The following is a 16,256-nucleotide window of genomic DNA, read 5'->3' on the forward strand; positions in this document are numbered from 1 at the left end:
GTTTCCAAATTCGTGTTTTCCACATCGGGAACTCAAGGAGGATCACGCCAATCAAAGACCAACATAAAGAACGGTCAGGGAACGGTGGCGAGGCGGCCAAGCGTGCGCCGTCATTGCTTGATGTCGGGGGAAAACAAAAGGATGTATATGGGGGATAATGAAACGAACGAGGTATACAAAAAGCTGACAAACACTTCTAAAATGCTCTGTTGGCAACTGGAATGCCTGCATAAGGGCGGACACGCAAGACACCACAGAAGTTGGAAGCCTAGAAATGATATTATATAGTTAAAGTGAAGTCGAAGGCTCGGACACATACAAGTGCCGGCACGCATGCTAAACGCGTAAGACACCGGGCTTTACACTAAGTAACGAACTCTATGGCGTGGCAATTTTGGCACTGTCTTATTGATCCCACCGGTTCCTACTCTCCTGAAATTCTTCCTGGAAGAATATGTCTCTTTTTTCTTTCGTTTCCCCCTCTAATTTTCTGCTAATTTCTTTACGTTTTTCTCGCATGCTAAGCGTCCAAGCGGTTTATAAACCCCCAAATCTGAAGAAGAGGAATTAGTCACACTGGCAAAAAATGAACACCGAAAGGGGCTCTTGCTGTCGCTTGATTCGTGGATCGCTCTTCATGCTATTTTATGACGGGCTCACGAGTTTCTTTTTGGAAAGGACCGTACTCCTTTTATTCCTATGCTGACCGTACGAAGAAGGCTACGTGCTTTTCGGACCGGTCTTGTGTCTGTGCCACATGATTACCCTCCCGTCCGAACGCAAGCACACTGATCAGGATCAAGTGATAAAAAAGAAGTAGAACTGCGCTTTCAGCTCAGGAATCATATTTTTATAGGACCAGCGTCGATCACCTGCGGGTTGTGTATTCTGTTTTTTTTTTTTTTTTGTTTTTTTCATTGTGCGCCAAGTGAACTTTTGTCGGCACAGTGTATGTTCAAGCGCGCAGATATGTCATTATCAGATGACGCCGACTCACATGTCATTCTAAGTTGCTTTTTTTTTCTTTTTTTTTTTTTTGCTGATAGAGGGTTTGTGTGAGAATGCCAAGGTGTTCCGGACACGCACAGCAGAGCTGAATGGTCATGGCCCTCAGTGAATCATCTTTATTTTCACCGTTTGCTTCTTTCAAAGAGGGTCGTACATTGTCCTTCCAACCTCAACCGGAAACACAATTTTGATTCGCCGCCGCAGTATCCTTCCCTTTCATGTGTATTATTTTAGGCCTTCGTCCCGCATTCTTTTCTTCGAGAAGAACATAAAACAAAGGCTCAGAGACCTCAACTTTTGTTGCACTGTAAACGATTGTATATCTGCGTTCACGAAAATTCGTGAATTTGGCTCAGTTTCAATTTCAGGAATACCAAACGGGCACGATATTTTACGATTGGAAGATGTGAAGACTTAAATGAAACCAGACGCCGGCGCCCGAGGGCGGCTCAAGGACGAGCTATCGGCATCCTCGGTGGCGGATAGCCTCCTGTCGTGGAAATCTGGTAGCAATGGCGGATGTCCGTGGCCCCGGGGGATTGAGAGAATTGTCGAGCTCAGCGGACCCGGAACTGCGTGCTTTAACAAATCGCCGTCCACAAGATCCCGCCCGTGCAGCAAGCGGAGCATCATATTTGAGTAGATTGGCCCAGTTTTGGGTTCAAACAGACCTGGTCAGTACAGAGCTCAGCAAATTCGACGACCGTCCTGAAAAGTACAGAGCATGTAAAGCCATCTTCGAGGGAATAGTGCATACCCTTGAAGTCACAGCAGGTGAAGAACTCGATATTCTTATCAAGGGGCTTGGCACCGAGTCGTCACTCAACGCTAGAAGGCATGATTTGTAAATGTTGACACTCCCTAGGCTGGCTTGAAGACAGTTTTGGAAAGGCTAAAGGGTTTCTACTGCACACCAGAAATAATCAAATCCGCGTTGTTCAAACGAGTCGGAAGCATTCCGAAGTTTGCGTAAAAAAAATCCTCACCAGTTGCAGGCGCTGGAAGGCCTGCTTCTCAAACTAGAGGCAGCCAAAGATGGTCCCCACTGAGCGGAACTCAGCAACTTAGACACAGCACGAGACGTGAATCCCATCATGGAGAAGCTGCCTCACGGTCTGCAGGAAATGTGGATCTGCAGGGCTCAACGTACAAGGAAGACCACGACGTCACCAATGCGACCTTTTCTTTCCTTTCAATGTTCGTCCGAGACGAGGCCAGGACGAGAAACAACCCAAGCTTCGCTCTCGCTACAACGGGAAGGGTTTATCTGATGTTCCCGAACAATGAAAGGCCCGCAGCACGTCCGTCGCATTCCATGCCACCGACGTGACTTTAAAAACAGACGAACATTGTGCGTCATCCTCGACCAAGAGGACGGAGGACCACCAGATAAACAGGTAGTGCCTTCTGCACAACAAATATCACCCTCTCAGAAAGTGCCGTCGGTTCAGAGAGAAACCACTAATCGAACGCAAGATTCTCCTTAAACAGTTTGAAATCTCCTTCAGATGCTGCTTGTACAAGTCACCTCGCAAGGGACTGCAAACTTGTGAGCAAGTGACCTCATTGGGACAGCGACAGACATCTCACAGCACTTCATTCGGGCAGGTTCAAGCTTTTGTCATCGGCCTCCAGACAAGGCTCTGTAGACGGCAAGGTGAACCGCCAGCCACAACTTGAAGTGTCTTCTAAGTGCACAGAGGTGTGCGGTTAAGGTTAGAATGGGAAGTCTTGCTCCAAGGTCTGCTTGGTGGGCTATACAAGTCAGCCTCAAATCTCTGAGGGAATTTATGCCGCCATTGATGACCAATCTAACAGACCACTGCCAAAAACTGAGACCTTTTTTTATTATTTAAGGCGGCAGTTGTTTATATACTCTTTGGACGTGTGCCGGGAGAGCAGAAATGACCGGCAGAAGAGCTTCTGGCTTTCGTTTGTCGAGAATATTGATGGCTGCATGAAACCACCTCTCCTCACTCGGATAGAGAGATACCAGATACTATAAAACAAAAAAAGTTTGTGATACCTGGCTGCATGCAATCATCCAAACGCCTGTATCCTGCTTCTGTTTGGAAGAGTCATATTGAGAGTTTACAAGTTTAACAAAGAATGGAATGGACATACTGATGCACCCTTTGGCTCGGATGGGTGGTAGCGGGAGACGTCTGCGTCTGTGGCATATGCCAGCCGGACTGCGTCAGCAGGTTCAAAATAAATGTGCTTTAAAATGGACGTCCTTCCCTTTTCAAACCTTGCCGCAATCATTTCCTTGTAAAAGCGAGGCTCGCTGGAAAAGAACCAGCTTGGTACATTTCGCCTGACCAAGACACAGAAATCTAGGAAAGGTGCGAACTTTGAAGGGGAGGTAAGTAGCCTCCCTTTAGCGTCCTGGTTCAAAGGTTTGTCAACTACTTGCACGCCTCCACTCTGGGTGGTCAGAGGAGTGGCAGCCACACTTTTTATAAGTTATGTCGCGCCATGACCTGGCTGGGGATGAGGCGAGACGAATTGCGGAATACTTCAAGATGCCCGGCTTGCTAGAAAGAAAAGCCAAGATGGGGGAAGCCTCCGGGTTTTGTCAAACCGATGATGTGTCCCTCTCCGTGTGCGGTGGTCGTATGGAATATCATCGGACCACTGTCGGAAGCCGTTACTTCCACAAGGATCAAGCGGGCGGCGCAATGCGGTAAGAGCCATGGTCGACTGTAATTCTATGTCGGGGACTTCGTCTTATGACGAAAGCTATCCACTGACCAGCGCAGCTTGCGGTTTCGCTGCTCGCCATGGCTCTGAAGAGGGAAGGGCTAGGGCCCTACGAGGTAACGACGCAAGTGTCGCGTCTTACCTATTGACTCGCTCGGCTCAGTACAACCGCGAGCAGTCTCAGCACGTTAACGTCGCCGATTTCGAGAAGTATTTTCTTGGAGACAAGGACGACATAGAACGAGACACTACGGGAGGAGATGGAACGCTTCCGGCTCCAACTGCCTCCTGCACAGCAACTCAGTCCTTCAAGAAAGTCCGTGGCGCAGAGTGCAATGATTCTGTACATCTTTAACAGTAATTATGTCAAAAGTAATGTCCACCTGGGTCTACGGCTGGGAGGAGCTCGACGTGGCGCCGCCCATGGACAACCCTACTGCAAGGGGGCCCACCGTGGCAGAGCGTAGACGCCACGGCCTCCCTGGTCAGCCAAGGCAGTCATCCTGGATTCTGGTGGACCGCCTCGCAGGGCATCTAATCCTAAAGGCGACCATACCGGACGAGGCAAGGTATTGGAGTCGGTATCTATCGATAGAACCCCCTACCGAGCCTGGCGGGAAAAGGTCCATCTGTCCCCATCGTAGCGAACCTTCCGCTGAACGGGTCAGTCCCGTCCGCGGAGGGGGATTATGGTCGGTGACTGGAATGCGACGGACCACTTCCACTTGAGCAGAGCAAACGCTTGAAACGAGACGACCTCCTCTCCAGCATTCGCTCCGCTGAACTTGATAGTATTGAGAGTAGTTTCCACTGAACTATTATAATGTCACTAACCATAACTCGGAGTAGGCCACCTGCCACGCGGTGTCTACGAGGACGACGTCCGAGAGACTGGGCGCAGTCCACTTCATTCCTCGACGGCGGTGAAAATACCAACAGAGGCCAGACTCAGGGCAGCCTGGCACAGAAACCATCCAGCCGACCTTCCGAGGGCATGCACTACCCCCTCTGGTCCCGCCCTCTGGACCATGAGAAGAGCTGCTGGCTGTGCGGCATCCCTTTGTATACCCAAAGACAGCACACGAGGCCGGAATGGGTACCAGCAGCGGCTCATGACGCTTTCTCCCACTAAGAATGTAGAGGCCGCAGTTCAGCTCCTCGGACGAGACAGGCCGGACCTGCCCACACCTGAGGCCCCTAATCAGCCTCCTGGGGGACACGCCGCCGCCACGAATGCCGTCCAAGGCCCCACAGCCGTCGAAGCTTAGCCCCCGTCGACGTCCGCCTGCGGCTTGCACCACGGCCATCGCTGCTCCAGAAGCCGTCGAGAGCGCGCACCTGTCCGAACCCAGCGAATTCCTATTCGAAGGCTCAGAAGAGTCCCCGTCCTCAAGCCCCCGGAGTCCCATATGCAAAGTGGGGGGGGGGGGGGGGGAGGCTGTCCGTGCCTACGAGTTGGCCGGAAATGGGCACGTGAGGGCCAAGAGAGAAGACGAGGATGAGAACATGATCGAACGACGAGGTCGAAGACGGTTGGACAGGACGGCGGAAAGACAAAGCGCTGCCTCCAGTTGATCCAACTGCGAGACAGAAAATCCTTCGTACCTTCCGTTGTGAGATCTCCTTTGGGACGGTCGAGGCGGGGCCTGATCAGGTGTTGGTTAAAGTGGACGCCAACAACCAAGGTAGCTCATCGTTCGAACTAAGAAAAGACGCGGCCTCCAGATATCTGAGACTTTGTCGCCATTATGTTGATGTTATCTGCTCAAAACCTGCACTCTGTTTACTTGCTATCCTATGTACACTACGCGACACAGATAATGCAAACAACGCAACCTCAATTATTTTGTCTTTTTCTTTTTTTGTAGAGCAATAACAACCACTAAATAATACCACATTCGTGTGCCCGGGACAAAATTATTGCAGGATAATATTACCTCGTGCTGAATTTTTCTTACGCAAGAAATTAAATTAGCATTTGCTTCTTCGCAAAAAGCAGGGATATAACGAAAATAGACATACCTCAACAAACTTGCACAGTTCCGAGGCAGTGAGGGGCACTCCATGCAAAGTCTTGACGACGAGTGTACTGGGAGAAAGTACTCCCCGCACGAAATCTCTGAGGTGCTCATTGAAGGATGGTGTAATACCTGCTCGGAAATCAAAATAATTTGGGAGAACTTCTAGGATTTCTGTTCCATCTATTGAAGGGTTTATACATTTTTGTCTGTCCTCACTGAAAACCAGTAACTCTCGTAAAGAGGATGCGTCACGCTCATTCCGTCATATGTTCAAGGTTAGTTAGAGCGCAGACCTGTTTCACATATACAAGGATAGTCATTGGTTTCTCATGTCTATTTAATATTTTCGACTAAACGTTTCGATGAGGTAGAAAAATGAGACCCGAAAAGGCAACAAAATAGTTTTGCAAAATACATCTTTGTTTTTATGTGCAAAAATTGCATCTGAGAGGAGGTGGAAACAATGACTTTCCCAGTGGCGCACTAACGCAAACTTAAGGTTAAAAAAATCATGAATACAAGTTTCTGGACCATAAACGTTTAAATGTATAACGCACGCCAGCTGGTTTACTAGAATTATTAAGTTTAATTTATATGAGTTTATATTAAAAATAAATAAAAGGGCCACTTTGGCCTCTTCAGCAACTCCTTTGTATTAAGGCATTGCTCAACGAATTTTGTACATATCGTAAAATTAAGTTTTTGAGATTAAACATTTTGTATAGGGCGACGTTAATCTTGTTAAGCTCTCTTGCAACTATGCATTAATTGTATACAGTCGATCACGCTTTGTGTACTTTTAGGAACAAAAGTATTTCGGTCCAATATTGTAAGTGTTTCTTGCTAAAAGCCCGAATATCATCTAACAATAAAAAAGTAAAAAGTGCAAATATTTGCGCGGCAATTTAAAAAAAAAAAAAGGTATCCTGGAGTTTATTCCATACTTCACTCAATGAGCCCTTAAAACCGTGTCATTCCAAATACTATACCAAACATGTTGCATCACATAGGTAAGTTAAAAAAAATAAATGGTCTTGCCAGGTCGATGTTGCACTCAGTTGTTGTTGGTGGGTTTATATCTTAGCGACTAGCGGTTCGCGAGCACCGCACGCCACCGTGGCCGAACTTGGTCATATTATCGTTCAGACATCCTGCAGCACTAGTACATAAAGAAAAAAAAAAGCATGGGAGTTCTTTTTTTTCTTTTCAGGCTACTTATTTGATATTGCTTAAAAATACTGAAATCTGTGGCGCGTTCGGTGCTGTAATTGGTTGATTGTTCGTTAATATAGTACCCTCCCAGGATAGTACTCTAATTTGGCTGGTCTTCTGAGAAATTATTTAGTTTCTTTAGGCGTTGCTATACTCCGTTTTCAAATACTGTAGACTTTTGCGGACGTCACGAGCCATCTCAACCAATCTAACGTATCAGGTGATAACGCGTCACTCGCCCCTCCTAAAGGTGACGTCACACCCTCACGGCAATTAATTGACTTGGATGGCTCCTAGCATCTTCTGAGGACAGTTGGGACAGTCGTACGGTAAAACGAAGCATAGGAACGGTCAATGTTACGGAGGCTTCTGCTTTGTCCTCCTGTGCGTGGCGAGGGCAGAACAATTAGAGGTTGCGTCAAAAAATAAAAGGCGAAGAAGTGGAAAGCTCGGTAGAGTCCTTCGACCAGCGTTGCGCCGCAGCTCAAGTGATGCTTCTTACGTTTGTAACGGTACACATCGGGTATTGTTTACACCACGCAGCGCAATGCTCCGTGCATACTTAAAAGAGGGCCTCCTAGAGGGACTGTATCATATTGCTCAATTATTTAATGATGCGAATGTTTTTTTCATGGGAATTGAGACCCATATAAAGTAACAGATGTGGCAACAGATTCATTTTTTCTCGGATGGGCCTCGTCAAGGCAAAATACGTTGTCGTTTTGCCCACGCCTCCGTCGCCTCTACAATTGTATATACGAAAATAAACACAATTATAATTTGAAAAACGGAATTAGAATGTTTGCAGGCCATAATTTGAAGAACAATTTTGTATAAATACTTGCGCGCAAATTAAATATTAGAAAAAGATAAGCTATGCAAATCAGGCCTGTGAAATTCGCAGATAATTGCCAATGCGTTTGAGAGTTTTTATAATTTACAAGTAAACTAATTGCCAACGAATATCACTTAGAGCAACTTACATCTACCAAGACAATTTTTTTCAGAATTAATTTACTTTTCCTAATCCTGAGTTTCAGACAGTGTTGTACACGTTCCTCAAAAAAAGGAACGAAAGCTCGTTCCTCGTTCCTTCTTGTTTTTGGAACGGGTTCCCGTTACAAGTTCCATCTGTGAGAAAGGAACTCGTTCCCGTTACAGTTTAAAAAAAAAATGGAACGTTTCGTTACATATACGTTACGTTTGTATTTTCCTAATGACCATACTTGGTTAGATCAAGCAAAGCTTTTTTTTTATCTATCCCATCAAATGGGAATTTATATGTCGACATGGAAGGGCACCAGGAGAAGAAAACAAGCGGAATCAGGGTTTTATTTGTTCATATATTCAAGTTTAAAAATCTCAGCTTTTAACCAGATTCATGTTTGCGGTGAACGATTCAGACAAGCCAAATCTACTGTTACCCCACATTGCACGAGCGATTTACAACAACCTCACACGTTTCAATCTAACAAAGTCCCTTGTTCAAACTTAACAGCAGTTACTCCTCGATGTTGCTGTCCTCAAGACGAGCAAGTGAAGGAGAGGGTATGCTTTTGGAAGGTCCGTCTTGAAAACTGCAAGTAGTTCTTTGTGAAGGTTGGATTCGTTGTTCAGTTTGAAGGTGGGGGACAAAGGGAGAAGGAATAAAGGTTAATTTCTGTGTATCGTTTTAGTCACCAATGTTCGGGATACAAAAGTGCGTTCGATATATAGTAACCTGTGATTTTTTTGTAACTGTAGGTCTCTTTATGAAAGTTCAGAAATAACTGTAGTCGGCCTTAGATGTCTGGGTGTATGTGGATTTGTGGAAGCAAATAACGTAGCTAAGTTTGAAACGCCCCTCTTTGTGTCTTTTCGTGCGACTAAACGTTTCGCTTTTTGTACCGCAGTCTCAAGCACTCAAAAAAAGAAGAAAAAAAAACATTGATGCTCACTAATTTTCCGGCAACCGACTGTTACTAAGCGAGGACCACACAGTATAAATCCTAAGATAAGTAGCCAAAACATGAACGAGTTAAAAACAATATTTTCATAACGATATAGCTTTTCTACCTTTAAAATTTCCCTCGTAAAAATAGAATGAAAATGACCCCACTAAACAAAAAAAGGAACGCCGTTACTCTTTCCGTTCTAGTAAAAATGTAACGAGTTCCCGTTCCAGTTCCACCGATGCAAAATGGAACGTTGGCGTTCCTTCTTTCCTCCTAAAAGGAACCCGTTGCAGGAACGACGTTCCTTGGAACGCCGTTCCGTACAACACTGGTTTCAGATTGCCACACCCAAAAGCTGCGTTTAACCCCCCCCCCCCCCCCCCCCCCCCCACCACCACCACAAACAGAGAGCGTCGTCGCCATGCGCCAACCTAAACTTGGTTTGGGCTCGGTGTATGCGCAGTGGTGATGATTCTATTTTTGTTAACACATAGCTTTCGGGTACGCCATTCTAAAATTTTCCAATGTTAGTACTTAAGTTACATAGGGTGGCCCAAGCGGACTTTCCGCAATAAAACGAGCCGAAAAAATCGGCGCCTGCAAATAACAAACTCATACTTTCACCGGATGTGTATTCAGCAGTCAGTTCTACCGTGTGAGATCTCAAAGCGCAGCTTTCTTCCTGTAAAAAAATGCGAACGGAAAACTTGTAATGGCGCCACAAGTAAATAGCGTCGCTTGGAGAGCCTACATAACGTCGGCAACTCGACCGTCTGCGAACGCGCCCAACCTTGACCTTGGCAAGTTTTTTCTTCTCACTCTTTACTGGTAAAGAACTGCGCTTTGAAATTTTACACGGTAAAACTGGCCTGCTGAGTGCACATTCAGCGAACTTTCTAGCTTTCTATATGGAGGCACCGATTTTTCTGACTGGTTTTACAGCAGAACATTGGCCCATTATGTTTTCAAAAATGACCACACCGGCCGAGCACATAAGTAGAATAGAAAATGAGAATACTGGACCATCCCCCATTCCCTCGACCTTAAAAAATGACCTTCAAGAAATAACATGAAAACAATATACCAAAATCTCCCTGTAGGAACGTATTTTACCATGAGTTGTTCATAAATCGCCCCAGTACATCCTCTTCTTTCATGTCAACTAAATGGTAATACGGAACGCCATCACTGAAGACTTTTTTTATTTTAAACACTTTGGACATATGATTTTGCATGGAACCCTTTTAAACAAACCCTTTATATTTTCGTCATCTTACAGTATCACCAACTTTGCATTACGGCTTCTTATTACTTTTCGAAGGAGGATACACATTTTTTTCTGGCTCCTTTTTCGTTCTTTTTAATGAGGTTTCAATTGGAGTCATTTTAATTGATCCATGAAAATGGTATTGCAGTTTTAACCACTTCATGCAAAACATCAAACCAAACATATATTTTACACGCTAAGAGTACCCTAATTTTCTTTTATTGTTCTGTTAAATCTTTCTACAAAAGATGCTTTAAGTTCTCAGTAAGTAATGAGGTTTAATTTTTTATGCTCAGACAACTCAATACTTTACTATTATAAAGCATTAGTCCTTGATCTGTTTGTATTTTTGGAATATTTTCTTTGACTAAACTATTTCAAGGAATGCTTGAGTTTTTTGTTCACCTGTTCTGTTCTTTAGGGGCATTATCCAGACATAGTTCAACTACTATTCCTCTGTCTTCAGGCGTTCCTCAAGGCTCCGTCCTTGGACCCTTGCTTTTCTTAATATATATTAATGACTTACCTTCATGTATTTCCTCTCGCATCCGTATTTTTGCAGACGACCGCGTTGTATATAGGAAAATTTCTAACGAAGAAGATAGCATGAAACTACAACATGAGCTCACTAACCTATCGCTGTGGTGCTCGACTTGGCTCATATATAAACTTATCCCTTCTAAATGCAAACTCATCTCATTTGTTAGGAAAAAGACTTAACGTTGTATAGTCTGTTTCCTCCTATAAATACTTAGGTGTTCACGTCTACTCGCATCTCTCCTGGAAGGTACATATTCGGTCATTGTTATCATCGTGCAATCGTTCTTTGGGCTGCCTAAAACATACACTTCGTTGTGCTCCTCTTCACTTAAAAAAAAACTGCATACCTTTCATTAATTCAGCCGAAACTTGAGTACGCATCGAGAATCTGGGATCCTCACCAATCATATTTGATCGCTGAAATAGAAGCCTTTCAAAACCGTGTCGCGCGCTTTATTTTTTCTGATTATTCTCGACATTCCAGCGTCACCTTATTAAAACAGGAAGCCGCCCTTCCAGAACCGGCCTTAAGACTAAAGCTTTCTTGCTTATGCCTTTTTTATCGCAATTACTATGCACCATCTCTCAGCCAAGGCACCCTAACTCAGTCGCATTTCGTTACATCTCGTCTTAATCACTCATGTAAGATTGACCGTTTCACCTGTCGCACTTCGTCTTTTTTGTATTCCTTCTTTCCCAAAACAGCAGTGTGGTGGAATGATCTGACAGAGCGCATCGTCACCGAGATTAACCCTGAGAGCTTCCTTTCGCTTTTCAGCAGCCATTTAGGCATTGTATGACACGACTTCTTTTATGTTGGCAATACCGAGAAAGATATTATTTTTTGTTGCTTGATTAACGATGTTTTATATGTTTGCACTGCTGCGCATGTTTTTATTTTATTATTTTTGTGTGTTTCATATATGATGTACTTATCCCCCCTAATGTAATGTCCTTCCTAGAAGGACCTCTAAGGCATTTCAATAAATAACTAAATAAATAAATAAATATTTGGCGAATATATCTATACATGTTAGAAGATTATAAATATCTTCTAACATGTATAGATATATTCGCGAAATATTTATTTATTTATTTATTGAAATACTTTAAAGGTCCTTCTGGGAAGGACATTACATAAGGGGGGGATAAGTACATCTTTGTTTTTTCATGTAACTTTAATGACTTGAACAAAACCAACTTGCCATTGGTCATCTATTTCTTGTACAATTACTCTACGTCTTCCAAATTAATTTCTTACTGGTTACAATTCTGTATATACATCATGTTTCTCAATACATTTTCGATCGCTTTTATAGTCTTATTAGATTTTCTTTGAAGATCTTTTATTCCTGATAACTTCCTTTCCGGATCATAATAAATATTTTCTGATGACATTTAATTCGAAGCAAACTTATACCTGTTCAATTTTTGCTTTTTAATATATTTCTACCTGGCAAGATAATGGTTGACTTTATGAAGTCATCTTTGCTATTTCTAACCTCATCTTCAGGCCTTTTGTTCGTTTCTGATAAGTTCGGTAGATCTTTATAAAACTTGTAGGAAATCAAATTATTATTTTCTTTCGTGAACATTTAGAATTTGTTGAATTGCATCCACCAGTAAAATACTTAAAAGTCAAGCCCGCTAGGCGGAGGAATACAAACGCACTTAATCCACTTAATGAATAGACAATATTAGTGAATGTTAAAATTCCACTTATATCTTGATAATATTGATCGGATTTTTAATACGAATACTTTCGTCTCCAGTTCTTCAATTTATTAGTAAGATGAAACATCGATGGTTTTTCACGGTGACAAAATAAAACGTTTGTCAATCAATTGATTATCATTATGTTCTGTATCGGATCAAAACTGTTGTTCTATTTTCAGTTTTTACCTTTTATGTGATTTAAAATGTATTGAATGCTATAATGGCCACATAAAAAGGACCTAAATCTTTGGTTTTGAGATGAGTTACAAAGTATGTTTTCATTACTTGTTTTCAGATATGCTAATATTTCTATAGCTACAAAGGAATTTGACATATTTTGAACCCTTAAATTAAGAAACCGAATGCGTTCCAGAGGATGGAAAATTATAATTATTTATAACTCAAACTTGATCATTTGTTTAGGTAAAAAAATTTGTTGGGAAAAACACCACAAAATCTTGGTTTCTGTATTTTTAACATAATATTGCGATTGGAACTTGGGGTCGTTATTAGTTTTTATGCAATTATCCTAACACCTCTTCCACCTTAAGCTTTCCATCCATTCTAACGCCTCTTCTAGCGACTTTCTTTACAACCTTTGAAGCTCCAGATGGTGCACCTTCTGTTAATACCCCTTTTACAATAAATGTTAGTGTTCGGGCTTCTAAAGCAGCTAGCTATAAAAGAAGTGGAAAACCACACTCTCGAATTTTTTATTTTATTTTTCGACTGCGTATTACTGAACTTCAAAGCCACAGGCGTCCTTTTCTTTGGTTTCTCAATTTGAGTGGAAGTAAGAAACAATCTAGAATTTTTGGGATTAGCCATTGGATCAATTTTTATTTCACATTATATTTCTTTATGAATTGAACACTTAAGCCTCTTTTGTAGTTTCTCTGGGAGATGTATTTGATATAAAATATACCCTTACATAAGATAAAAAATCTATGACCGGTCAACTGGGCGATTTATTTGTCTTCAAACATCTTTTTTCATTCAGATAGAGACATGTTTAATTTCCTGTCAAACTTATACATCTACTATTTTTTCTGCTTTAATAAGAAAACAGATGTTTTGATATTTTCAAATATATTCATAACCATGTTTGTAACATAGAAGCAAATTATTGGATAGAGACATCCAAATGTACGTTTTGTTGCAACTGCTCCTGTATCTACATTAGAGCTTAAATCCGGCTTCTAAAAACATATTATGTGCATCAGCAATAAAAAAATTGTTTCGAGTAAAGTCAAAATTAATTGGAGAGAATCAATGGATATTTATTTCAACATTTATAATTTCGAGCTTTAAATTATCAAAACATATAATTTCCAGATGCGAAATAGATTTTATAATGTTCTGAAAAACAATATAAATATATTCTGGTTTATATTGGAGTCATGTAAAATATATTGTGTGTTTAGTAATATTATAATCAATTGTTCTATTGGTTGTAAAGCTTCCCCATTCATGTGATACACTCCCATTTCTCTTTGGTTGACTATTTAAAATGCTCTTGTTTGTAAATTTGGTGTAATCTTTTGAATCTCCCGTAGCAGCTTATCAAATACAACTTTGTAATTTCGTGCTCGGTTTGAGTTAAGTAACTTGTCTACATTATTATTTCTTAATATAGTTAGTTTAAATGTCATTTCTTGAAATACTTGATTAATTATGAAGAAACTTATTTTAACTGTAAGTTTAAAAGACTTTTCAAATCTTCGAGTTTTTGGTAATTTCATAACGTTTCGGAAACCCTTCATTATAACTTGGATTTACTGTAACACCATTTGCATACCTTGTTTCTGGATCTGTTGGAATTTTATATTAGCATAATTCATAAGTTTCAGATGTATCAGGAAACCAAAATCCAGACGTTGCTGGTACATCTTGAATAATCATCCGAATGAGTAATTAATTTTTCAATCGTCGAACTGATTCCAGGGTAAAGCTTATGTTAAATTTCTTTCATTTAACACTTTATCTAATTTCTGAAAAGAATTTGCTCCAATATTATTAACAAACACAACAAAGTCAGCATCGTCAAGATCTGTATCATCACGCGTAACAATTTTCAGTCTACATTGAAGTATACTTTTAGAAAATCTTAGGGCTTCCCTTGTATTTGAAGACACAATGTCTACTTCGCTTTAAGTTTTGATAGTATCATTTTAATTTCTAACATATTTAAAAACACGCATTGCGTCAGTTGGAATATGTATTCCTGTTTGTCGCAAATTCCAGTAGTTCATTTACGAGAAAAAAAACTTACGGTGAATTCAGTTGCTACTGTCCAATGGGTGGTTAAGAACCGCTTGAGATTTTCTACTTAATCTTTTGTTTTCTATTATTCCCCCTCCTCCGTGGAAAAGTTTCTTATATGTTTTTGTACATTCTGTTTTACTATTAGGGAAACCTGTTGATCAAAGTCGTTGTAAACGTCTTTAGTCTTACTTCTTTTCAATTATTCAAGGCATTTAAAACTAATTTGGACGATGCAAATGTATCTTCAGCAGATAATATCATTTTAGACATTGCTCTTTTAAACAATGCTTTACCAGGTTACAGTAGTAATCGTGTAAATAATTTTAATGAATTCGTACCAAATCTATTTTCTTGTATAGCAAAATATACATTGTTTGAATGCTTACGGAAGTGTTGACGAGGATGCGAAATTAAAACCATTTAATATACAAAATGTATATTGAAGTTCTTCATAAAGTTATAACTGTCAGACCTTAGTTGTGAACAGTACTAACTATATTCTTGCGTACTATATCTATTATTTTATCTTGGGATACCTATTTTTATAATTATCTTTTAAAATCCAAACGGGACAAAACGACTTCTTTAAGATATTAATTATCTTTTAGAACCCCAAAAGAACAAAACAATTCCTTTAAGATAGTATTTTTAGAACCAAAAAGCGAACAAACGACTCCTTCGAGATGAATAAAACCATGGAGAGCATAGTCCCTACAGAATCACTCTCAAGTGGAAATAAAAAGACCCGTGCATCAACATGCATACGTTTAATCTCCGCTGTTCCTATAACCTTACGTATATATAACTTTGGCTTTAAACCAAGGATCATAACCTCATGTCATGATATTTAATTAAGGACTTGTTCCATTATTTATACCTTGTTTTTCAATTAAGATAGAAACATTAAGCCATCTTATTTAGGAATTGCAATAGAGAAAGTCCTTTCACTACTTTTGAAAAGATGTTTTTGAGACTAATCGTGGTCGTCGTGTGATAGCACTCCAGTCTATAAATGAAAGTTTCATTATGAAGAAAATACCAGAATATAATATGACGGAATTTCTTGATAAAAGCCATCGTACAAATGAGTTTGTTCCATTGTGTGATATACCACCATGTCATGAAACTGGGTGGCGCGGGAAGGTGCTCTCTTGAGTCGTGGACAGACTGGCTTGACCCGAACAAAGCTGCCAAGCAGGAGTTGGGAAAGCAGTCCGGCGACTGGGTTTTGGCGACGCCGTGTTTTCTCGGAAGTGGGAGTAGAGGGGAACAACTTAGTAACGGGGAGCGAGTCTGCAATTGGGGAAGAGGGAGAGGGACGCTGCCTACCCGGCGCCGGGAAGAAAAGACGGAAGTGGGAAAGAAGGAGAGCGGGGGACCGAAGAGGGCAGAGACAGGAGTTTGTGGGAGAGCCGACCGGGGGAGTTGGATTGAGAAACATCGAGAGAGATTTGAAATATGGAGAATGAGTCGAGGAAGCCGATGAGAGGTTGATATATATATATATATATATATATATATATATATATATATATATCTGAGAAGCGACCGCGGAGTTTGAAGAATGAAGTGCACTTTTGTCTATATTGT

The 16,256-nt window shown here is 41.3% G+C and overlaps 1 protein-coding gene and 1 long non-coding RNA gene across 3 annotated transcripts in view; both read right to left on the reverse strand.

Annotated features, from left to right (window-relative positions):
- LOC8026212 (atlastin-3) overlaps positions 1-16,256 on the reverse strand; it is a 159,835-nt gene that overhangs the window by 39,667 nt on the left and 103,912 nt on the right. For both annotated transcript variants that reach the window (XM_040211141.3, XM_040211140.2), the window contains exon 4: positions 5,734-5,861. In XM_040211141.3, the coding sequence (XP_040067075.1) occupies positions 5,734-5,861 (128 nt within the window). The remainder of the gene's footprint in view (positions 1-5,733; positions 5,862-16,256) is intronic.
- On the reverse strand, positions 1,995-5,140 carry LOC120840571. Its single transcript, XR_005715572.1, has 2 exons — positions 4,095-5,140; positions 1,995-2,140 (listed from the first exon to the last, which is right to left on the reverse strand). It is a non-coding gene; the product is annotated as an uncharacterized LOC120840571 (long non-coding RNA).

The sequence above is a fragment of the Ixodes scapularis genome, unplaced genomic scaffold (assembly GCF_016920785.2).
Source record: "Ixodes scapularis isolate PalLabHiFi unplaced genomic scaffold, ASM1692078v2 PGA_scaffold0__279_contigs__length_252992795, whole genome shotgun sequence".
In the NCBI taxonomy this organism is placed as follows: Eukaryota; Metazoa; Arthropoda; class Arachnida; order Ixodida; family Ixodidae; genus Ixodes; species Ixodes scapularis.